The 19,832-nt window shown below is 45.0% G+C and overlaps 1 protein-coding gene across 1 annotated transcript in view; it reads left to right on the forward strand.

The window, feature by feature from the left end:
• The first annotated feature begins 217 nt into the window (after nt 1-217).
• LOC138284823 (mucin-2-like) overlaps nt 218-19,832 on the forward strand; it is a 53,452-nt gene continuing 33,837 nt past the window's right edge. The window contains exons 1-2 of the mRNA XM_069224009.1: nt 218-272; nt 11,720-11,811. Coding sequence (XP_069080110.1) covers nt 11,727-11,811 — 85 coding nt within the window. The 5' untranslated portion in view covers nt 218-272; nt 11,720-11,726. The remainder of the gene's footprint in view (nt 273-11,719; nt 11,812-19,832) is intronic.

A 19,832-nucleotide genomic window follows, 5' to 3' on the forward strand; every position in this document is an offset into this window, starting at 1 on the left:
TGAAATCTGCCATGCCCTGAAGAGGCCCATTAGGTTTGTGAAAAGCGGAACTTTAAGGAATTAGTAACCTGAATCTGAGCTAACGGAATGTACAGGTAGCCTCCCTTTTCAGGCTGCCTCCAGGGCGCTGCTGCTCCAGGATGACCAGTGGGAGGGGCGTGCAAAGAGGCGGAGTGTTGATTAGCACTAGGCGTTACTCTAGGCACCTCTACTTTTATACCAAAAACCAAGTTGAGGAGGCACAGAGAGGAGCTGGAGAGACAACGGGACAGGTAAGGCGTTGTGCCGGGGCACCAAGAGAAAAGAGAGAGGTTTAAGGAGGAAATATACAAGGAGGAAAGAGAGAAACAGTTTTCAAAGAGATGTTTTTATTTTGTGCTTCTTTTTATAGTGATACCGAAATTCGCCAAGAAAGGCATTCCATGGACCTGCGGATAATACATAGCGGTTGTGCAGGGAGTGGTTAGCGGCTAGCTACAGCTGTGGATGAAAGGGGGAGGCGCAGATGAGGCGGTAAATGGCAAAGACAGGGTCAGACATACACAGAAGAAGTGGCTCCGTGGAGGGTGATGTGCCCATACAAGAATGTGCATAGGGGTGCGATATCCTGCAGGTGCTGGCATGTTGAGTTCAGTGATGGCGTCAGAGGTTAGGAGCTGATGATGTAACTGTCAATAAAACAACTGTGGTCACATAAGGCCGGGACTAGAAGGAAGAAAAAGGCAGTGATAAGGGAAAGTGCAAGGCAATGGATCAGACAGGGATATGCCGTTGAGATACGGGTAGAAGTGACAAGTAGAGATCCAGACCTAAAGGAAAAGGAACGGGTATGGGAAATTGGGAGGTACAGAAGGGGAAGGGACTGACAGGGGTACAAGCAGGTGGGGTAAACCCCTTCACGTATGTAGATATGTATGTAATTTAAAATGATTCTTTGAACAATATGAGGCTTGCGAGATGACCAAAGCTATTTTGCAGCTAGACCTGAAAGGGCGGTGAGGGAGAGGCAGGCGCTAACTGAGATTGGTGAAAGGGGAGAGTCAGGCGTCAGTATGGAGCCAGACAAACCGGTCATTCTGACTCTGCTGGCGTTCCGCATACGGCGCTGAAGTATCTGCTTTGTTATGATTATCTATCCGCCAGCTAGGCCTTTTCCAAGTGGGCAGACGTAGGCAACAAAAGAGGCAGTATTTGTCCGCCTCTTGGTAGGAGGTGACAGGTGCATGGCTATCAAAAGAGTAGTGTGTGCAGTGGCACCGGGTTCCAGGTGGTTAGGAGCCCACTGAACCCAAATTAGGATTTTTTTTCTGCAGGACATTGGGGAGAGGGCCCTCTTTACTTGTTTGTGTGAAGGCTCATTGCACCCTTGTTATGTCACTGGTAGGGAAGCACAGTCTGCCCATTTCCTTTATTTACTCTGGTAAAGAGATCAGATATGGTCATCACTGCCTTGTCAACAGTGCAATGAGGCACGCTTGCACGAGTGGATTACTTCTGCCACTTGTTGATCACTTGTAGGTCGTCCTGATCTGGATAGCGGACAAGGGTCTGCCTATAGGTGGGAACGATTCCAAGTTCTTAGGGTCAGATCTAAAGTTTAGTAGGGAAGCAGCGGCCTGCAAAGCTGAGAAGACTCGAAATTCTCAACTATCTGTGTTTATTTATTTATTTCTCTAGCTTGGTATAGTGCAAGATGCAAAGTTAATAAAAATAAAAGTCTGCCCCCTTTCGGCAGCTGGAATTTCGTTGACAGTCTCATTATGAGTTTTCTGGAATTTTCCATTCAAGTCAGCAACCCTGCACCAAATTTTGGCAATTGCAAGTTTTGTTTCCCAGGATGGGAATAACCACACCAATGTGGGAATACTCCTGTGGTTTTCTTAATTTCCACGAGCACATCTGCTGATCTGTTACTTCTACTGAGAGTATGTGGAAGAGGTCAGTGGGAGGGCCGGTGTGGTCTGGGGATCAGTGGGTAAAGACAGGCTACAGGCACTCCAGGAGGAGCGCTGACTGTCCCCAAGTGTGTCCTCTGAGGATGGGTGCGGATGGTGCACTCAGTGCCAGACTCTCACTGGCCAGGGATTTTTCTTGTTTCAGGGCCAAAGGTGATGCTCAGGGCCTACTTGAGGGAACACTGTGTGTTCCCAGTGATGCTTCAGGAGTATTTTGTTGGCTGAGCTGTTGTTCTGCTCTAAGTCTATATCCATTCAGCTGATTCACCAACTGTGCACCAACACCTGGCATTAAGACTCACTGTCTCCATGTCTGAAAATATGGGGGCCTTAGTTTGCAGATCCAAGATTTTCAGTCCCAGAGACACTGAGTCAATTCGAATTGGGAATGGCGGAATTCCACCTGGAGTGATTGCTTCAGGTGCAATGCCGCCACTTGTAATGAGGGCCTGAGGGCCTCATTAGCTCTCGGTGGATGGGTTACTCCATCACAATGGTGACAGATATTCCGTCTTCTGAAATATAAATCCCATAGGAAATAATAGGATTTTTTATTTCGGCGGAAGGGATATACGATCAGTGACCGTTGTGACGGAGTAACCCGTCCAATTAAATCTAAATGAGTTAGATGGGTGTAGCGATGCACAAAACATCTGCCTCCTTCCAGACATCCCTCTCTTACTGTCAGGACAATCAACGCATATTTGATTATTATCTTGCCCTAAGTGGATGCACTGTGGCCCGTGCCAGTGGTAGGCCAGAACAAAGATAAATCAGATCATTGGTGAAATGGACAAACATTGTCACCTCTGCAAAGTGCAAAATTTCCCAACTTTGCAGGTAGAGACTGCAAATTCACACAACCTTAATGGCAACGGAAAGTCCTCTGATTTCAGTAGAAGGTGCTAAATCTGTAGGAGAACCCACATCAGAATTTCCTGTAGAATACAGATTGTTTGTTAAGAGGAATTTCTGTCTGTGTATTTGCCTATGGGTTTAGCATTTCCTTCAGAAATTGCTGGAGTTATCACTCCCACCCAACCTTCACACTGAGCACTCAGGGTTCAAGTCCAGCTGGACTCACTTCCCTCTTTTTTTCTTTTTTTTTTAAAGTACAAATTAATTTTTACAAATGACAGATACATTTTTATTTTAAATTGAACAGAAATATCTCATTCTAAGTATATCATACATCAAAGCTTAAAAATCTCTCTATCCCTCTCACTTTCTTTCTCTCTCTGTGTCTCTCTTTCAATCAATTTCTGCCACTCACAAACCCACTCAGACACTTATGCACCTACTCATAGACGCAGTGACAACCTCATTTACCCACTCACAGACCTGTGCCCACACTCGCCACCCGCTAAAACATTGATGTATGCACTCTCACACCCAGACAGACACTCTCACAGCCATTCTCACACCCAGATACACCCTCTCACACCTATTCTTACACCCTGAGAGGCTGTGGCCATCTTTCGCCATGCACGACCAAAGGGCAATGCACAGCATGGGGTTGGGAGGTTAACGGGGATAGCCGCAGCGTCTGGCTGCAGGCTAGGTCTTGCGGGCAACCTTTGCTGCACACTGGTGAAGGCTATGCAAAGTGCAAGGTTGGGTGCTTATAAGGGATTAGCCTCAGGGCCTGGCCACAAGCCAGACCCTGTGGCCAACCACTGCTGCGCACGGCCGAAGGTTGTGCACGGCGGTGGTTGGATTAACATATAGGGGGTCATTACAACCCTGGCGGTCCAAGACCGCTAGGGCTGTTGTGACGGAAGCACCGCCAACAGGCTGGCGGTGCTTCCAACGTAATTTCGACTGCGGCTGGAGCGCCGCGGTCGCACCGCCGGGGCCGGCGGTTTCCCACCACATATGCCCCTGCAGTGATAATCCGCCAGGGCAGCGCTGCCCAGGGGATTACGAGTCCCCGTACCGCCAGCCTTTTCCTGGCGGTTTGAACCACCAGGAAAAGGCTGGCGGTACGGGGAGTCACGGGCCGCTGGGGGCCCCTTCACTGCCCATGCCACTGGCATGGGCAGTGCAGGGGCCCTCTGACAGAGCCCGTGCAGCTTTTCACAGTCTGCATAGCAGACAGTGAAAAGCGCGACTGGTGCAACTGCACCCGTCACACGGCCACAACACCGCCGGCTCCATTTGGAGCCGGCTCCTGTGTTGCGGTCGAGATCCCCGCTGGGCTGGCGGGTGGAAACCAGGTTTCCGCCCGCCGGCCCAGCAGGGATCTCATAATGACCGCGGCAGGAGTGCAGCTGCATTGGCGGCCGCCCGGCAGTCAGATCTTGGCGGGCGGTTTAATGAGGGCCATAGTAATGAAAATTACTATATGTTAAAAAAAAACATAGAAATGAATTGAAAAAAACAAAGTTTATAGGGAAGTTATATTTAGGAAATAGAATTTTAAAAAACATAGAAATTCACTGAAAAAACAAAGGTTACAGAAACGTTATTGTTAGGTTCACATTTTAAAAGCATGAAACTATAGAAATTCACCAGTTATAGTCAGAGGTACCTCAAGTAACTATAACTCGTGCCCTAAGGTAACTACAATTCACGCCCTCACCATGCACTGCTAATGACCCCACAATTTACGGAACTCATGACATCTTTGAAAACATAATTGATAATATCAATGTAATATTTGCGGTAAAATATTTGACGAAAAAACTGTGCATGGCGGGGGCGTGAATTATAGTTACTTGAGTGAACTCTAACTACAACTGGTGAATTTCTATGGTTTCGTACATTTAAAATGTGAGCTTAACTATAACATCCCTGTAACCCTGTAAAAAGGATGTAACATCATGGTGCACTATGGGAAATGTAGTTGGTGATTATCATGTCATATGGGTCATGAGGTAAAAGCACTGGCTTTGTGGACACCTGTAACTACTCTCCTATGATTAAGGCATTTCAGCCGAAACACATCAGGAGGACTTTGTGGGAGCTGCTTTTCCCATTGTGAATAAATGCTTGGATAGTTTTAAACTGAAGTGCCTCAGCATTTTGTGCTATTTAATGTTGAACTGGATACTTCGTCCTTGGAGCTGAGGCTGGCCTGCAGGGTCGATGGCCCCCTTGAGAAGTTTGCTCTTGTGTGTGAATTAATTTGTGGGGGAATAACCCGCTTGCTTCCTTTCTACATGGCATTTAAAAATTTAACCAAGACATTGAAATACAGAGGAGAGCAAGGGATTGAAAGGAGACACACTTTACCTCTCTTCCAGCAGTTCTAAAACTTCCTGTCAGTTGTTAAATGATTATGTTAAGAATGACAGCTCTACAAATTAGTGCACTATTAACCTCTTTGCTGCCAGGCCTTTTCCCCTCCTGTGCCCAGCCTTTTTTTGGGCTATTTGTGACAGTTGGCGCTTAGGCCCTCATAAAGTTTTGTCCACACAAGCTACACACATCAAATTTACGTATTTTTTTTTCAAACATTCTAGGGTTTCTAAAGGTATCCAGAGTTTGTGAATTCCCCTGGAGGAGACCAAGAAATTAGCCAAAATACAGCTAAAATTTCATTTTTGTTGCACAAAACGGGAAGAAAGTGCTACAGAAGAAAGCATGTGTTCTTTCCCCCCTGAAAATGCCATCAACAAAGGGTTTGCTGTGCTACAATCACCATCTGCCCAACTTCAGGAACAGGCAGACTTGATTCAGAAAACCACAGTTTTTAAACACAATTTTGGCATTTTACTGGGACATACCACATTTTTACTATTTTTTGTGCTTTTAGCTTCCTTCCAGTTAGTGACAGAAATGGGAGTGAAACCAATGCTGGATCCCGAAAAGCTAAAAAAAAAGTAGACAAAATTCTAAATTCAGCAAAGGGTCATTTGTGTAGATCCTACAAGGTTTTCCCACAGAAAATAACAGCTGAAATAAAAAAAAAATTGAAATTGAGGTGAACAAATAGCCATTTCTCTCCACATTTTACACTGCAACTTTTTCTTGTGATGTCAGATTTTCAAAAGCAGCATACCGTTACGTCTGCTGGACTCTACTAGTTATGGGTATATATGGGGCTTGTAGGTTTATCAAGAACCCTAGGTACCCAGAGTCAATAAATGAGCTTCACCTTCCAATGGGTTTTCATTGTATACCGGGTATACAGAAATTTATTTGGTAAAATATAAAGAGTGAAAAATAGGTATCAAGGAAACCTTTGTATTTCCAAAATGGGCAGAAGATAATGTGTTGAGAAGCAGTAGTTATTTGCACATCTCTGAATTCCGAGGTCCCCATACTAGCATGTGAATTGCAGGGCATTTCTAAAACATGCGTCTTTTTTACACACTGTCTTACATTTGGAAGGAACAAAAATGTAGAGAAAGACAAGGGGCATTAAGACTTGTTCTTCTATTCTGTGTTCTCCAAGTCTCCTGATAAAAATGGTATCTCACTTGTGTGGGTAGGCCTAATGCCTGCAGCAGGAAACACAACATGAACACATCACATTTTTACATTGAAATCTGATGTGTTTTTTGGAAATGGCCTAGCTGTGGATTTTGGCCTCTAGCTCAGCCAGCACCTAGAGAAACCTACCAAACCTGTGCATTTTAGAAAACTAGACACCTAGGGGAATCTAGGATGGCATGACTTATTGGGCTCTCACCAGGTTCTGTTACCCAGAATCCTTTGCAAACCTCAAAATTTGGCAAAAAAACACTTTTTCCTCACAATTTGGTGATACAAAGTTCAGGAATCTGAGAGAAACCACAAATTTCCAGCATTCCCCCAAGTCTCCCAATAAAAATGGTACCTGACTTGTGTGGGTAGGAAAAGGACAAAAATGTATACTAATTGAGGGGATAGCACAGCAAGTTGATAAGCACAATTTTTAAAAATATATTTTTAGACTGACTCTGCTTTGGGGACCCACACAAGTGAGGTATCATTTTACTTGGGAGACTGAGGGGAAGACTGGGTGGTATGAAATTTGTGCTGGCGCTTTGATCCTACAAAGAAAAGTGAGGAAAATATGATTTTTAAAGCAAAGTTTGAGGTTTGCAGGGAGTATTGGTAAGAAAATGTTGGGGGATTCACGCAAGCCACACCTCCCTGGAGTCCACCGGGTGTCTAGTTTTCAAAAATGTCTGAGTTTGGTAGGTTTCCTTAGATGGCCGCCGCACCCGGGACCAAAAATGCAGGCCCCAGCCCTCTTCAAAAAACCGGTAGTTTTATAATAGATCATTTTGATGTGTCCACGTCCTTCTGTGATGTTCCAAACACTGAAATTATTAAAAGAAACCCAGCTAGGGTATGTTAAAAGACCCCTCATCCACCAACTTAGGGGGTGATATGCTTCATCATCGGGGTCCCACCCGACACATCTAGCATGTCATTGGTGTACTTCGACACCTGTTCACAGCGGAGCAGGTTTTTTCATTTTTACCACACATACTGATTGGATTTGGCACAAGGGAGAGTGATGGTTCAGTAGATCAAATGTTATTAACAAGAGATTTCACAAAAATGAAATGCACTGTTACTGTTAATAACTGAAAGGCCAAAAAACTGAAGCAATGACTCACAGCTCGTGAGCTGTAAAGCCGCGTCAAGGCACCAACTGCTTTACAGTCCATTCACACACCTTTCATACATGACATGCACAAGACCAATCACGCCGCCAGCCCCGGGCCCAGCACATTACAACACTCTCATCAACACAAAGCACCATTCAAGGGCCCATCACTTTCATACGGCCACATGCCTGACACAGCAATCACACCAGCTGATGGGATTCTGTGGACTGGTGTTTGGCTAATAGTGTGTTGCAGCAGCCAACAGCAAGTCACTATTTAAACTGCTATCCAAGAGCCACTCCACGCACACCGCCAGCCAAGCGCCATTCCACGCACACCGCAAGCCAAGCGCCACTGCACGCACACAGCCATCACTTTTTTTTTTAAACAACAAAGAAACCACTAACTAATTATAATAAAGTACAAAACTACAAACACAAAAACTCAAACTAAATACATGACAGTAATGCCAACCGTGAAACTGAACATATGAAAATGTAAAACAGGCAGTTTACGCTCACGGTAGATCCCAGTAAATTTTTTAGGTGTGGTAACTACTGAAACAGCCAGCCACACACAGCCCAGGCTTTGGAGGAAAATCAGGTAAGTACATCCGAGTCTCCTCCAGATACCTCTTTGGGCACAAACTCTACATTTCTTAGAGGGAAAGTCTTTTTTTGGGAGTGGGAGGAATGTGATGAAGAAGGTTGGCAATCTTTCAATCTAGCCACATCCTCCACCACTGCTACTCTAGGAACTCTTGCCTGTTCCACCACAACAAGACTCTCTATCACTGACTCCTGAAGTTTAACAAATTTCATCCTTGACTCATGGGAAATGGGGTCTTTGGTTGGCAGTAAGGTTATCCCCTGTACAAGCAAGGACTCTGACTCTAGTCAGGGTAAAGGAGAATCACCCTTAGTTAACCCCCTCTCAACCCCTTGGTAGCTTGGCACAAGCAGGCAGGCTTAACTTCAGAGTCTAGCTGTAAAGTATTAGTACCAACACACACAGTAACTCAGTGAAACACACAAAAAAATGACACAACACAGGTTTAGAAAAATAGGAAATATTTATCTAAACAAAACAAGACCAAACGACAAAAATCCAACATACACAAGTCAAGTTAATAATTTTAAAAGCAAAAGGGTCTTAGTTCCTTTTGTAAACTGTAAGAACACTGTTAGCGTTGAAAAGTACATTGGTAGCGTCAAAATAACACGCACAGGTGAGAGTGCGTCAAAAAAAGGTTAGCGATGCGTCGATTTCTCACCCGCAAGCGAGACCGTGCATCGTTTCTTCTTCTCCTGTCGGGTCGGCGCGCATCTCCGGAGAGCGATGCATCGATCTGGGCAAGCACTCGGGTCCGGACAGGCATTGCATCGTTCTTCCGCACCCAGCAAGGTTTGCATCGAAAATCCTGCTGCACGGTATCAGCAAAACCACGATATGTGGGTTGCAATGTTATCATCCTCCGTCAGCGGGTGTTGTGCGTCGTTTCTCCAGCTGCGTCTGTCGATCTTACAGCTGTGATGCCGGTGGAGCGTCGCTTTCTGCGGCGAAGCCGTCGGCGCATCGTTTTTCAGCCGAGTCTCGGAAGGTGCGTCAATATTTTCCCCGCACGGTGGTCTGTGCATGGATTTTCAGTCTTGGTCTGCCAGCTTCACCTTGCACGGGCCCAGGAACTGGATAGGGCACCACTTGGCAGGGCAGGAGTCTCAGCACAGAGTGCAGGTGCTGGCAGGAGAAGCCTTTGATGGCCCTGAGACTTCAACAACAGGAGGCAAGCTAAGGACAAGCCGTTGGAGATTTCTTCACAGGCAGGAATCCACAACAAAATTCAGTCTTTGTCCCTTGCACAGGCAGAAGCAGCAACTGCAGGATAGCCCACAAAGCACAGTCACAGGCATGGCAGCACTTCTCCTCCGCTCTCCAGCTCTTCTCCATGCAGAGGTTCCTCTTGATGTCCAGAAGTGATCTAATTTTCAGGGGTTTGGGTGCCCTTCTCATACCCAGTTCTGCCTTTGAAGTATGCCTACTTCAAAGGAAATGCTCGCTTGTTTGCGAAATCCTGCCTTGCCCAGCCCAGGCCCCAGACACACACCAGGGGTTTGGAGACTGCATTGTGTGAGGACAGGCACAGCCCTTTCTGATGTAAGTGACCACTCCTCCCCTCCCTCCTAGCAAAGATGACTCATCAGGATATGCAGGCTACACCCCAGCTCCCTTTGTGTCACTGTCTAGAGAGAGGTTCAAACAGCCCAACTGTCAAACTGACCCAGACAGGGAATCCACAAACAGGCAAAGTCACAGAATGGTTTAAGCAAGAAAATGCCCACTTTCTAAAAGTGGCATTTTCAAACACACAATGTCAAAACCAACTTTACTAAATGATGTATTTTTGAACTTGAGTTCAGAGACTCCAAACTCCAAATGTCTATCTGCTCCCAAAGGGAATCTACGCTTTAATAATTTTTAAAGGCAGCCCCCATGTTAATCTATGAGAGAGATAGGCCTTGCAACAGTGAGAAACAAATTTGACAGTATTTCACTGTCAGAACAAATAAAACACATTAGTATATGTCCTATCACAAACATACACTGCACCTTGCCCATGGGACTACCTAGGCCCTACCTTAGGGGTGTCTTACATGTAAGAAAAGGGTAGGTTTAGGCCTGGCAAGTGTGTACACTTGCCAAGTCGAATTGGCAGTTAAACTCTGCACACACAGACACTGCAGTGGCAGGGCTGAACCATGTTTACAGGGCTACTAATGTGGGTGGCACAACCAGTGCTGCAGGCCCACTAGTAGCATTTGATTTACAGTCCCTGGGCATCTCTAGTGCACTGTACTAGGGACTTACCAGTAAACAAATATGCCAATCACAGAAGGCTAATTACATACACATTTTATATAGGAGAACTTGCACTTTAGCACTGGATAGCAGTGGTAAAGCGCCCAGAATAACCAAAACAGAGTCCAGCACACATCAACAACCTGGGAAACAGAGGCAAAAAGTTAAGGGAGACCACGCCAAGGATGCCAAGTCTAAAAACAATAAAAACATTAAATGTGGCTAAATGGGAGAGATGTACAGCCAACTTTTTATACCAAACCTAAGCCTTACGAACAGCAGTGCAAGGTTCCAGGAGGAGACAGGGGAAGTGGAGCGGTGTACAGGGATTGGATGAAAATGAGAATTGGTAGGGACTGCACTGACAATAACATCTGAAACATTCAAAGCAGGGGGTTTGGTGTAAAACATAGCAGTACTACAATTTACTACCATTGGATCCTAAAACAATATTTCTTAAAACAGTTTCAACTTAAATTAGGGAGTATCCTTCCAAAATAATGAGAGCTCACCAGATCCTATGGGAATCAGATGTGAGTGGAAACCAACTGTGATGATGGGTGAGATCTAGAGTAGAAGTGCTGAATTGAGAGAAAAACAATGGAATGAAATGTGGCCCAAGTAGCTGACAATAATTTAAGCATCCAACCCATCACGTTTTGTATTCCTGTGAATGAGATATTTCAGAGAAGTCGCCCACAGTAAATATGAGGTAGGCTGTGACCTGAGGTTGGAATATAAGCAGAAAAAAAGGCACCTGATAAAAGTCACCTAAACACATATACCTGTCCATTAAGTACATTGTTTTTAAGACGTAAATTATTTCATGTCACATGTTAAAAAAAAAACCTCTTTGAAGCATGATTGACAAGTGCTGTAGTCTGTAACAGCAGGCACTTTGTAAATGGAAGAGTAGTGCCTTTCATATGTGAACTTAAATGTTTATGAATTGCCATTTTAACTGACAAGAGCTCTCCCTAGAAGAGGGTCAGTCGGAGCCTAATACTAAAACACATACATTTTAGGACAGTTTATACAGTCTTTCTGCCAATGTTAGAGTATGAAACCTAATTATGTGACAAAACCCTGTTACTTGTGGCAAAATGGATCTAATGAGCAGGTGGCAGGACCCTCTCCTTAAGGAAGCACAAGACATCCTTGAGGAGAAGATCTAATTCATGAATACAAACTGAGATTACTCTTCTCCCTAAAATCCTGCTTCAAGTTGCCAGAGCTGGAAATGCGGTTACGCTCTATAGAAACGTGCAAATGTACAACCTTGTATGAAATGGCTTCTAGGCCTACTAGACTAATGAAATAAGAGCATGATACATGGAAATATTTTATTATGTTTTCACACAGGTATGATATGAAAGACCACCCTGCAAAAGAAATGAAGTTTCTCCTGGGACTGGTGCTGCTGCTCGCCTGCTTTAGGGGGACATATTCTGGTGGTACGTATAAAAACCCTTTAATAAATATTGCCCCTGACTACACTAACTTGAGATCTCACAGTGCAGGCAGGGACTGCCAAGCTGATGCTTGAAGTTGTATTATTGAACCATGGACTCAGATGTGATCCCCCTGGGCAGTGGGTCATTATGTCCAGCTGTTGGAAGGTGGATTATTAAGAAGGACAGGTAAATACCTACACTTAGTAATAGGTGACATTCTCACATTAGGGCCAGTAAAAGTCTCAATAAATTAATCCTTGCTCATCCCTTGGTAGCTTGGCCCACGAGCAGTTAGGCTTAATTTAGGAGAAAAGTGTGTAAAGCATTTAATGTCAACAAATAGTAAATAAGTAAAACACAACACACAATAAAAATCTAACCCCAATTTATAAAAAAAGGTAATATTTTTATCTTTAAAATGACACAAAAATGGCAAAAATCCAATGTAGTGAACCAGACCTTTAAGTTTTTTAAAGATTGAACGTAGAATGCCCCTAGACTCTTTACCTATATTTTTATGGGCAGCACTCCAGCTACAGAGATGCGTGGGTTTGATGCCTCACAAAATGATAAGTATATTTGTGGATACTTCTTGGAGATCTGTGAATCCTGTGACTATATACACCTTTTATACCCATTTTAAGGGCATGCTCTGCCCTTCTGATATTCCTCTAGAGTGACCCCTGTGAGGGTCACAGCATTCACCAAGCGGCTATTACATACAGATTATTGCCACAGACATGCAGAATTCTGTGGGAGGCGCTTACCATTAGTCACTATCTCAAGGAATAAAACTTACATGTATGTTGGTGTACAAAGTTACTTAAGTATTAATTTATTGAAGTATAAAAATGAGGGAATTAAAACATTTTTTTATACATTGCTATCCTCCATTCCATTCAGTTATATAAATGTATGTAGAATTGAAGGCACTGAATGTAAGGATAAATGTAGGATTATATAAAAAAGCTAATATATTTTGGTGCCTAAAGCAACAAGGGCTAACACATGCTGCAGCAGCTATTGTGGTAAAGGGGTGGCTTCCACCATTCCTGTGAATATTTGTGGGATCTTGGAGTCTCAAGGGCAACATGCCAGATTCTTTGTGAGAGGGGGAGGCATTATTTCCTGTTCTGTTACTGGGCATTGCAATAGTGAACATTTCCTGCTGCAAGATATACAAAATGTGTAGTGTCCTCCTGAAGGGAATTTCAGTGCCAACAGCCCTGCTGATTTACAAGAGGTTACTTATTGCAGTGGAGGGGGCAGGGGTTGGCGTGGGGATGTGATATGGTGTATGGATGGGCAGGAAGTTGGGAGGTTAACTGAACTAACTTTTGTCCATAAGGTCTCCATGTTCTTTTCCACACAACAATGTTTGACCTAAACTAAGATGCCTGAAATAACAGCATTCAGACAGTTAAACATGGGGCAGCATGAAAGACCAGCCTGCAAAATACTAGAACATTGGATTTTTGGGAGCTCCATTCGGGGTAATGGAGTGCTCCTGGCTTCTAATGGATGGTAAAAGCCCGGAAAGCAACATTCCAATGCTCTTTGTTCACAGCAATAGCCGTGAACAAGGTCTCACGAGCCCGAGGGGATTTTAATCAATATTGGGTTAGAATCACTCACTTAGCCTTGGTCTACTTTCCTGTATGTAGGCTTAATGTCCGCACTCTTCCAGATGGAAGGAATTAACCCAAGAAACAGAAATGCATCAAATGATTGCATAAGACTAGACCTCTTAGCCAAGGTTCTTACCTGAATAGGACTGAAGGCATTTCTCAAAGTTTGGTACTCTGCATGTTTTTGTGAACTTGGTTCTTGTAGCACCTCATGCCCAGTAAAAGGTGAAATGGAGATAGGATCACTGACACTTACAACAGGCCAAGTAACAGGCATAGGCTCACCTCAATCATCCCTAATAGCTGAAGGTTTATCCCCAATACATGTCAAAACAATAATATCACTGTCACTATATCAACCTAACTACAAATACAAATGTCACACACATACATAACATGCCGTGTTAGCACACAATTGTGTGCATGTGTGTACATGTGTGTGTGTACAAGTGCATGTGTGTAGAAATCTGTGTTTTGAATCTCAGCAGCTTCAATCAGCCTTTCATCAAGAGGTAATAAAATTAGTTCTATTAAGTTGAGTGACAATATACATCTTTAATTCAGTGCTAAGATGCCCCAAAAGGTAAATGTGTGTTTTTGCAAATACACATTACATGTATGTGCCAAGAGCCTGTGCACAAGAGTTTTGGTGCACATGAGTGTGTGTGCATGTGTGTTTGTGCATGTGTGTGTGTGTGTGTGTGTGTGCATGTGCACATGTGTGTGAGTGCCTGCGTCTGTCACAATGGCTGGTGTAGCACTCAGGAATTCAAAACTGAGTACAGTAGAGATTCTGCTGTTTTGAAAGTGATTAGCTTCATCAAATAGGAGCTAGGTGCATCAGCATCTGTGCATCAATGTGTTTGTCAATCATAGTCTGGGGCAATAGTATGGGGTAATGCATATCAATATACTTTTGGCAACGCTCTTTGGGTGTATCTGAGGGTTGAATATAGTCCTTTTCAATAGGGCTGCTTATCTGACTGCAGTGACAGAAGCATCCACAATTTGAGGCACCAAGTGAAGATTTCATGTTGCCCATTGTACATTGCACAGTGGAGACTGCATCAACAAAAGAAACTCTGATTATTTTGAGTTTGGTGGAAGCAATATATTCACCAAAATGTGGCAGATGTCTCATTCTCCCTATTTACGATCACACAAATGTATATTTATGGGTACTTATATTTCTATATATCCTAAACAGGGTGGACAGGACATCTGCCAATTTTTGGTGGCTGTCCCTCATCTACAGTCTCTAAATAACCCCTGTTTTATCTACTTCCAAATAGCTCCCTATACTAAGCAATCTTCTTATCTGTCTCAAACATGCTGTGCATCATACCTGGGTATCGAAATCTTCACCATTGTGAACTCTGAGGATGTTCGAAGACACGCACAATTTCATAAAGCCTTAGGAAGTGGAGAGAATACAATGCTAGTGACTCCCTGAAAGTCCAGAACTAGAGATTTATGATTCATTTCTAGTCAATCAATCAATCATTGTATTTGTGTAGTACGGCTTATCACACAGGGGATATCCAGGTGCAGGAGGGGGGGGGGTGTAGTGCAGAGGTGGGGTGGGGGTCGTTCCAGCTCTAGGCGGCTAGGTAGGTGAAGGATCATCCTCCACAGCGGCTGCATTGGATTCTTGGGACATGTGCGAGGGTGTGAGTTCTCGAGCAGAGCCCTGATTGGCATATGAAAGGAGAGTCTGTGGATGATTAGCTTGGCTCTGATGTTTTGGAGGGCTTTGAATTTGCATCTCTTGTGTACCGGCAGCCAGTGTAGACTTCTGAGGTGGGGGTGATGTGGGTTTTTCTAGGAAGGTCCAGGATGAGTCTTGCTACTGTGTCATGGACGGTCTGGAGGCGGTGGATGAGCTGGGTGGGGAGCCCAGCATGGAGTGTGTTTCTGTGGTCAAGTTTGGTGGTGATGATGGCTTGAGTGACCGTCTTTCAGGTTTCGAGGGGAATCCATTTGAAGATCTTCCGTAGCATGTAGAGGCTGTAGAAGCAGGTGGACCTCTCTGCATTTATCTGTTGTTTGAAGGTGAGTTTGCTGTCGATGATGATGCTGAGGTTGCAGGCATGGTCCATTGTTAACGGGGGTTGTCCAAGTTTGGAGGGCCACCAAGAGTCATCCCACGGAGAGGGATTGCTTCTGAAGATGATCCCTTCCTTCTTTTCCATGTTCAATTTCAAGCAGTTGGATTGCATTCATTCGGTGACTTGTGTAATTGCATTGATGGACTTGTCTCTAGGGGGGGCGTGGTCTTCCGTGAGGGAGAGTATTAGTTGGGTGTCATCGGCATAGGAGATTATTTTTAGTCCATGGAAATGGACAGTGTCCGCCAGCGGTGTCACGTACACGTTGAAGAGGATGGGGCTGAGAGAGGATCCCTGTGGGAAGCCACATATGTTGCTCTTAGGTTCAGAGGTGAAGGATGGGAGGTAGACCCTTTGAGTGAGGCCTGTAATGAAGACATGGATCCATTTGAGGGAGCTGCATCAGATCCTGATGTGGTGGAGTCTGGAGGTAAGGGTGAGGTGGGAGATGGTGCTGAACACGGCGGAGATGTCTAGGAGGATCAGGGCTGCTTTCTCTCGCAGTTGAGGAGGGATTTGATGTTGTCCGTTGCGGCAGTCTCAGTGTTGTGGTTGGAATGGAAATTGCATTGTGAGGAGTCAAGAAGATTGTTGATGACTGTTTCCAGGACCTTTGCTGGGGAAGGGAGCAGAGAGATTGGGTAGTAATTTTTGAGTTAGCTGAGGTCGGTGGAGGGTTTCTTCCGGAGTGGCTTGGCCTCTGCTTGTTTCCATGCTTCGGGGATGGTGGCAGTCCTGATGGAGGTGTTGAAGATGGGAGAGAGGATGCTGATGATTTACTTCTGGCCCAGGCTGAAGGTGTAATGTGGGCAGGAGTTGTTAGTTGAGCCAGAGTGGGTTGAGTTCATGAGGGTGACTGTTTCCTGTATGGATATTGGTTTCCTGTCAGTGATGAGGTGGCTGGGGTAGACCTCCGACAAAGTCAATAGACTAATCTGGGGTTTGCTTGTGCCTTATCCTGACAGTGATTGTGGTTGCTGCTTGACTAGGGCTCACACTCCGATCAACCATTAACCCAATTTCTAACAGTGCTGCACTTACAATATGGCAGTGTAATGCTACAACCATATGGAATGTACTAGCTCGTCGGCACAAGAGGCAGTCCAGCACTATGTTACATGCTTGGCATGTGTGGCTGAATTTAGCATTTTAACAGATTATTGTTTAAACAATGGCCAATGCAAGTTCACAGGTCATAAAACTGTGTGTGGCATTTATGGGCTCCGGATGTGTACTTGGGCAAACTTAAATAAATGCACCCTCTGGCCTTTTCTCTGATGCCCAAACCCTGCCACTGCCATCCCCTGTACAAATACTAGGTATCAAACTAGGCCATTAATCTGTGCTCATTCCCTTGGTAGCTTGGCACAGAGCAGTCAGGCTCAACTTAGAAGTAATGTGTAAAGTATTTGAGCAACACTTCAAACAGTAAAACAGTGAAAACACCCACCACACAAAGAGCAGATGTAATGCATAAAACAAGACCAAAACAACAAAAATCCAATCAGTAGAATCAGACTTATGAATTTTTAAAGAATAAACTGCAATACAGCACCTTTAAAAGAATAAAGCACCAACTATGGCAATCTGGTTGAGCTGAACTGAGTAAGTCAAACGTTCTGGCTGAACACAATGGAACGTAGGTTAGATACAATTCAGAGTAGTCTCACTGAAGTTTTACTTTCTCAGGTTTTGCGCCGAGTCTTATTCTTGGTGGAGACGATCGAAGGGAGCAAGGAGAGCATTGCAGGAAGTGGGTCAACATGGCGCACAAAGCAGGACAGATGTTGTGGGTGGGTATGCTTAAGCTTCACAGTGGCAGCCCTCCATGGACGATTGATACTTGCTGTATGAAGAGACAGGACGGCGGCGACTCGTGCTGAACATCGGTGTGAGAGGCACGGTTCTGGTACGAACAGGCCTGTTCACGATTGCAAAGAGCCCAAAAGCTTGATTTAAAGAGCCCCTAAGCCACACCAAGTGTCCATGACCTTAGGGAAGCCACTTAGGGGCTATCAGACACTTGCTGCAGCTGTGTAAAGGAGCTGCTGGGGAGCCTTTTATGTCTCTGGGGCTCAGATCAGTAGGTCAACAGACTAGCCCTTTGAGTCACTCTGGAGTCCTGGGTTCAAGATGAAGTTGCACGTCCCATTCTCCTTCCTCAGGACAGGACAGCAGGGCAGCAGTTCCTTTAAAGCAGCAGTCTAGCAGAGTTGCAGTCCTTGTAGTAGTCCACCATTCCTTCTTCCTGGTAGAGTATCCAGCGGTCCAGAAGTGCACTGAAGTGGTGGTGTCTGAGGTCCAGTATTTATACACAGTTGTGCCTTTGAAATGGGGAGGAGATTCTAGAGGCATGCATTTGAAGTGCACAGATGCCCTGCCTTCTTGGCCATGGCTCCAGATGAGCTACATGGGGTATGGAGTCCTTTGTGTGGAGGCAGGATACAGTCTATTCTAGTGTAAGTTGGGCTGTACCCCTCTCCCATTCTGCCAGTGGTGGCCCATCCAGCCACACCTAAGCTCCCACTGTGTGTGGCTGTCTAGGAGGAATACAAAAAGCTCAATTGTCACCCACACCCAGTCAAATATCCCAGAGAGAGGCTGCAGGCACTAAATGGCTGAGGCAAGAAAATACTAACTTTTTGAAAGTGGCATTTTGAGATCTATAATTTAAAATCTCACTTCAAAATAAGTTAGGATTTTAAATTAGAATTCAAGAGACCCCAAACATGACTGATAATCTCTTCCCACTTGCAAATCACACTTACAAAATGTAATAAGGCAACTCCAATGTTATCCTATGGTAGAGGTGGGCCTTACAGTACTGAAAAATGAATTTAACCATTTTTCACTACCAGGACATGCAAAAAGTACATGTCCTACTTTTTAAATACATTGCACCCTGCCCTCTGGGCTTTCCAGAGACATATGTATTTAAAAACAAAGGTTTGGGCCTGGCAAAAGGGTTTAATGTGCCAAGTCAAAATGCCAGTTTAACTTGCACACACAGGTGCTTCCGTGGCCAGACCTGATATATGTTTAAAAGGCTACTTAAGTGGATGGTATAATCAGTGCTGTGGGCCCACTTGTTGCATTTATTTTACAGGCCATGAGCACAGGTAGTGCCACCTTATTAGGGATGTATACGTAAATTAAATACACCAATTGTGTATAAGACAATTCCTCCATGTTTTTAGGCGACAGCACATGCACTTTAGCACTGTTTAGTAGAGGTAAAGTACACAGGCCCGTATTTATACTCTGTTTGCGCCGAATTAGCGTCGTTTTTTTCGACGCAAATTCGGCGCAAAACTAACGCCATATTTATACTTTGGCGTTAGACGCGTCTAGCGCCAAAGTATGGGCAAATAGCGTCATTTTTTTGCGTGAACGCCTTCCTTGCGTTAATGAGATGCAAGGAAGGCGTTCCCGTCTAAAAAAATGACGGCGATGCAAATGCGTGGTATTTATACTCCCGGGCAAAAATCACGCCCGGGAGGTGGCGGGTCAAAAAACCCCGCATTTGCGCCACTATTTAACGCCTGGGTCAGGGTAGGCGTTAAGGGGCCTGTGGGCTCAAAATGAGCCCACAGGTGCCCTCCCCTGCCCCCAGGGACCCCCCCTGCCACCCCTGCCCACCCCAGGAGGACACCCAAGGATGGAGGGACCCACCCCAGGGACATTCAGGTAAGTTCAGGTAAGTATAATTTTTATATTTTTTTATTTTTATTGGGTGGCATAGGGGGGCCTTATTTGTGCCCCCCTACATGCCACTATGCCTAATGACCATGCCCAGGGGACATAAGTCCCCTGGGCATGGCCATTGGGCAAGGGGGCATGACTCCTGTCTTTACTAAGACAGGAGTCATGAAATGGCGTCTGGGCGTCGTAAAAAAATGGCGCAAATCGGGTTGAGGCGATTTTTTTGCCTCAACCTGACTTGCCCCATTTTAAGACGCCCTAACGTCATTTTTTCCCAACGCCGGCGCTGCCTGGTCTACGTGGTTTTTTTCCACGCACACCAGGCAGCGCCGGTCTGCTTGCGCCGGCTAACGCCATTCCATAAATACGGCGCCCGCATGGCGCTTCAGAATGGCGTTAGACGGCGCTAAATTTTTGGACGCTAAACTGCGTTAGCTCAGTTTAGCGTCAAAAAGTATAAATATGGGCCACAGAGTCCTAAAGCCAACAAAACAAATTCTGCAAAATTAGAGGAGTGAAGGCAAAAAATCAGAGGACTCTGCAGAAAGGGCCAAGTCCAACAGGCACCATGTCATGTGCTTGA

Source organism: Pleurodeles waltl, chromosome 3_1 (assembly GCF_031143425.1).
Source record: "Pleurodeles waltl isolate 20211129_DDA chromosome 3_1, aPleWal1.hap1.20221129, whole genome shotgun sequence".
Taxonomy (NCBI): Eukaryota; Metazoa; Chordata; class Amphibia; order Caudata; family Salamandridae; genus Pleurodeles; species Pleurodeles waltl.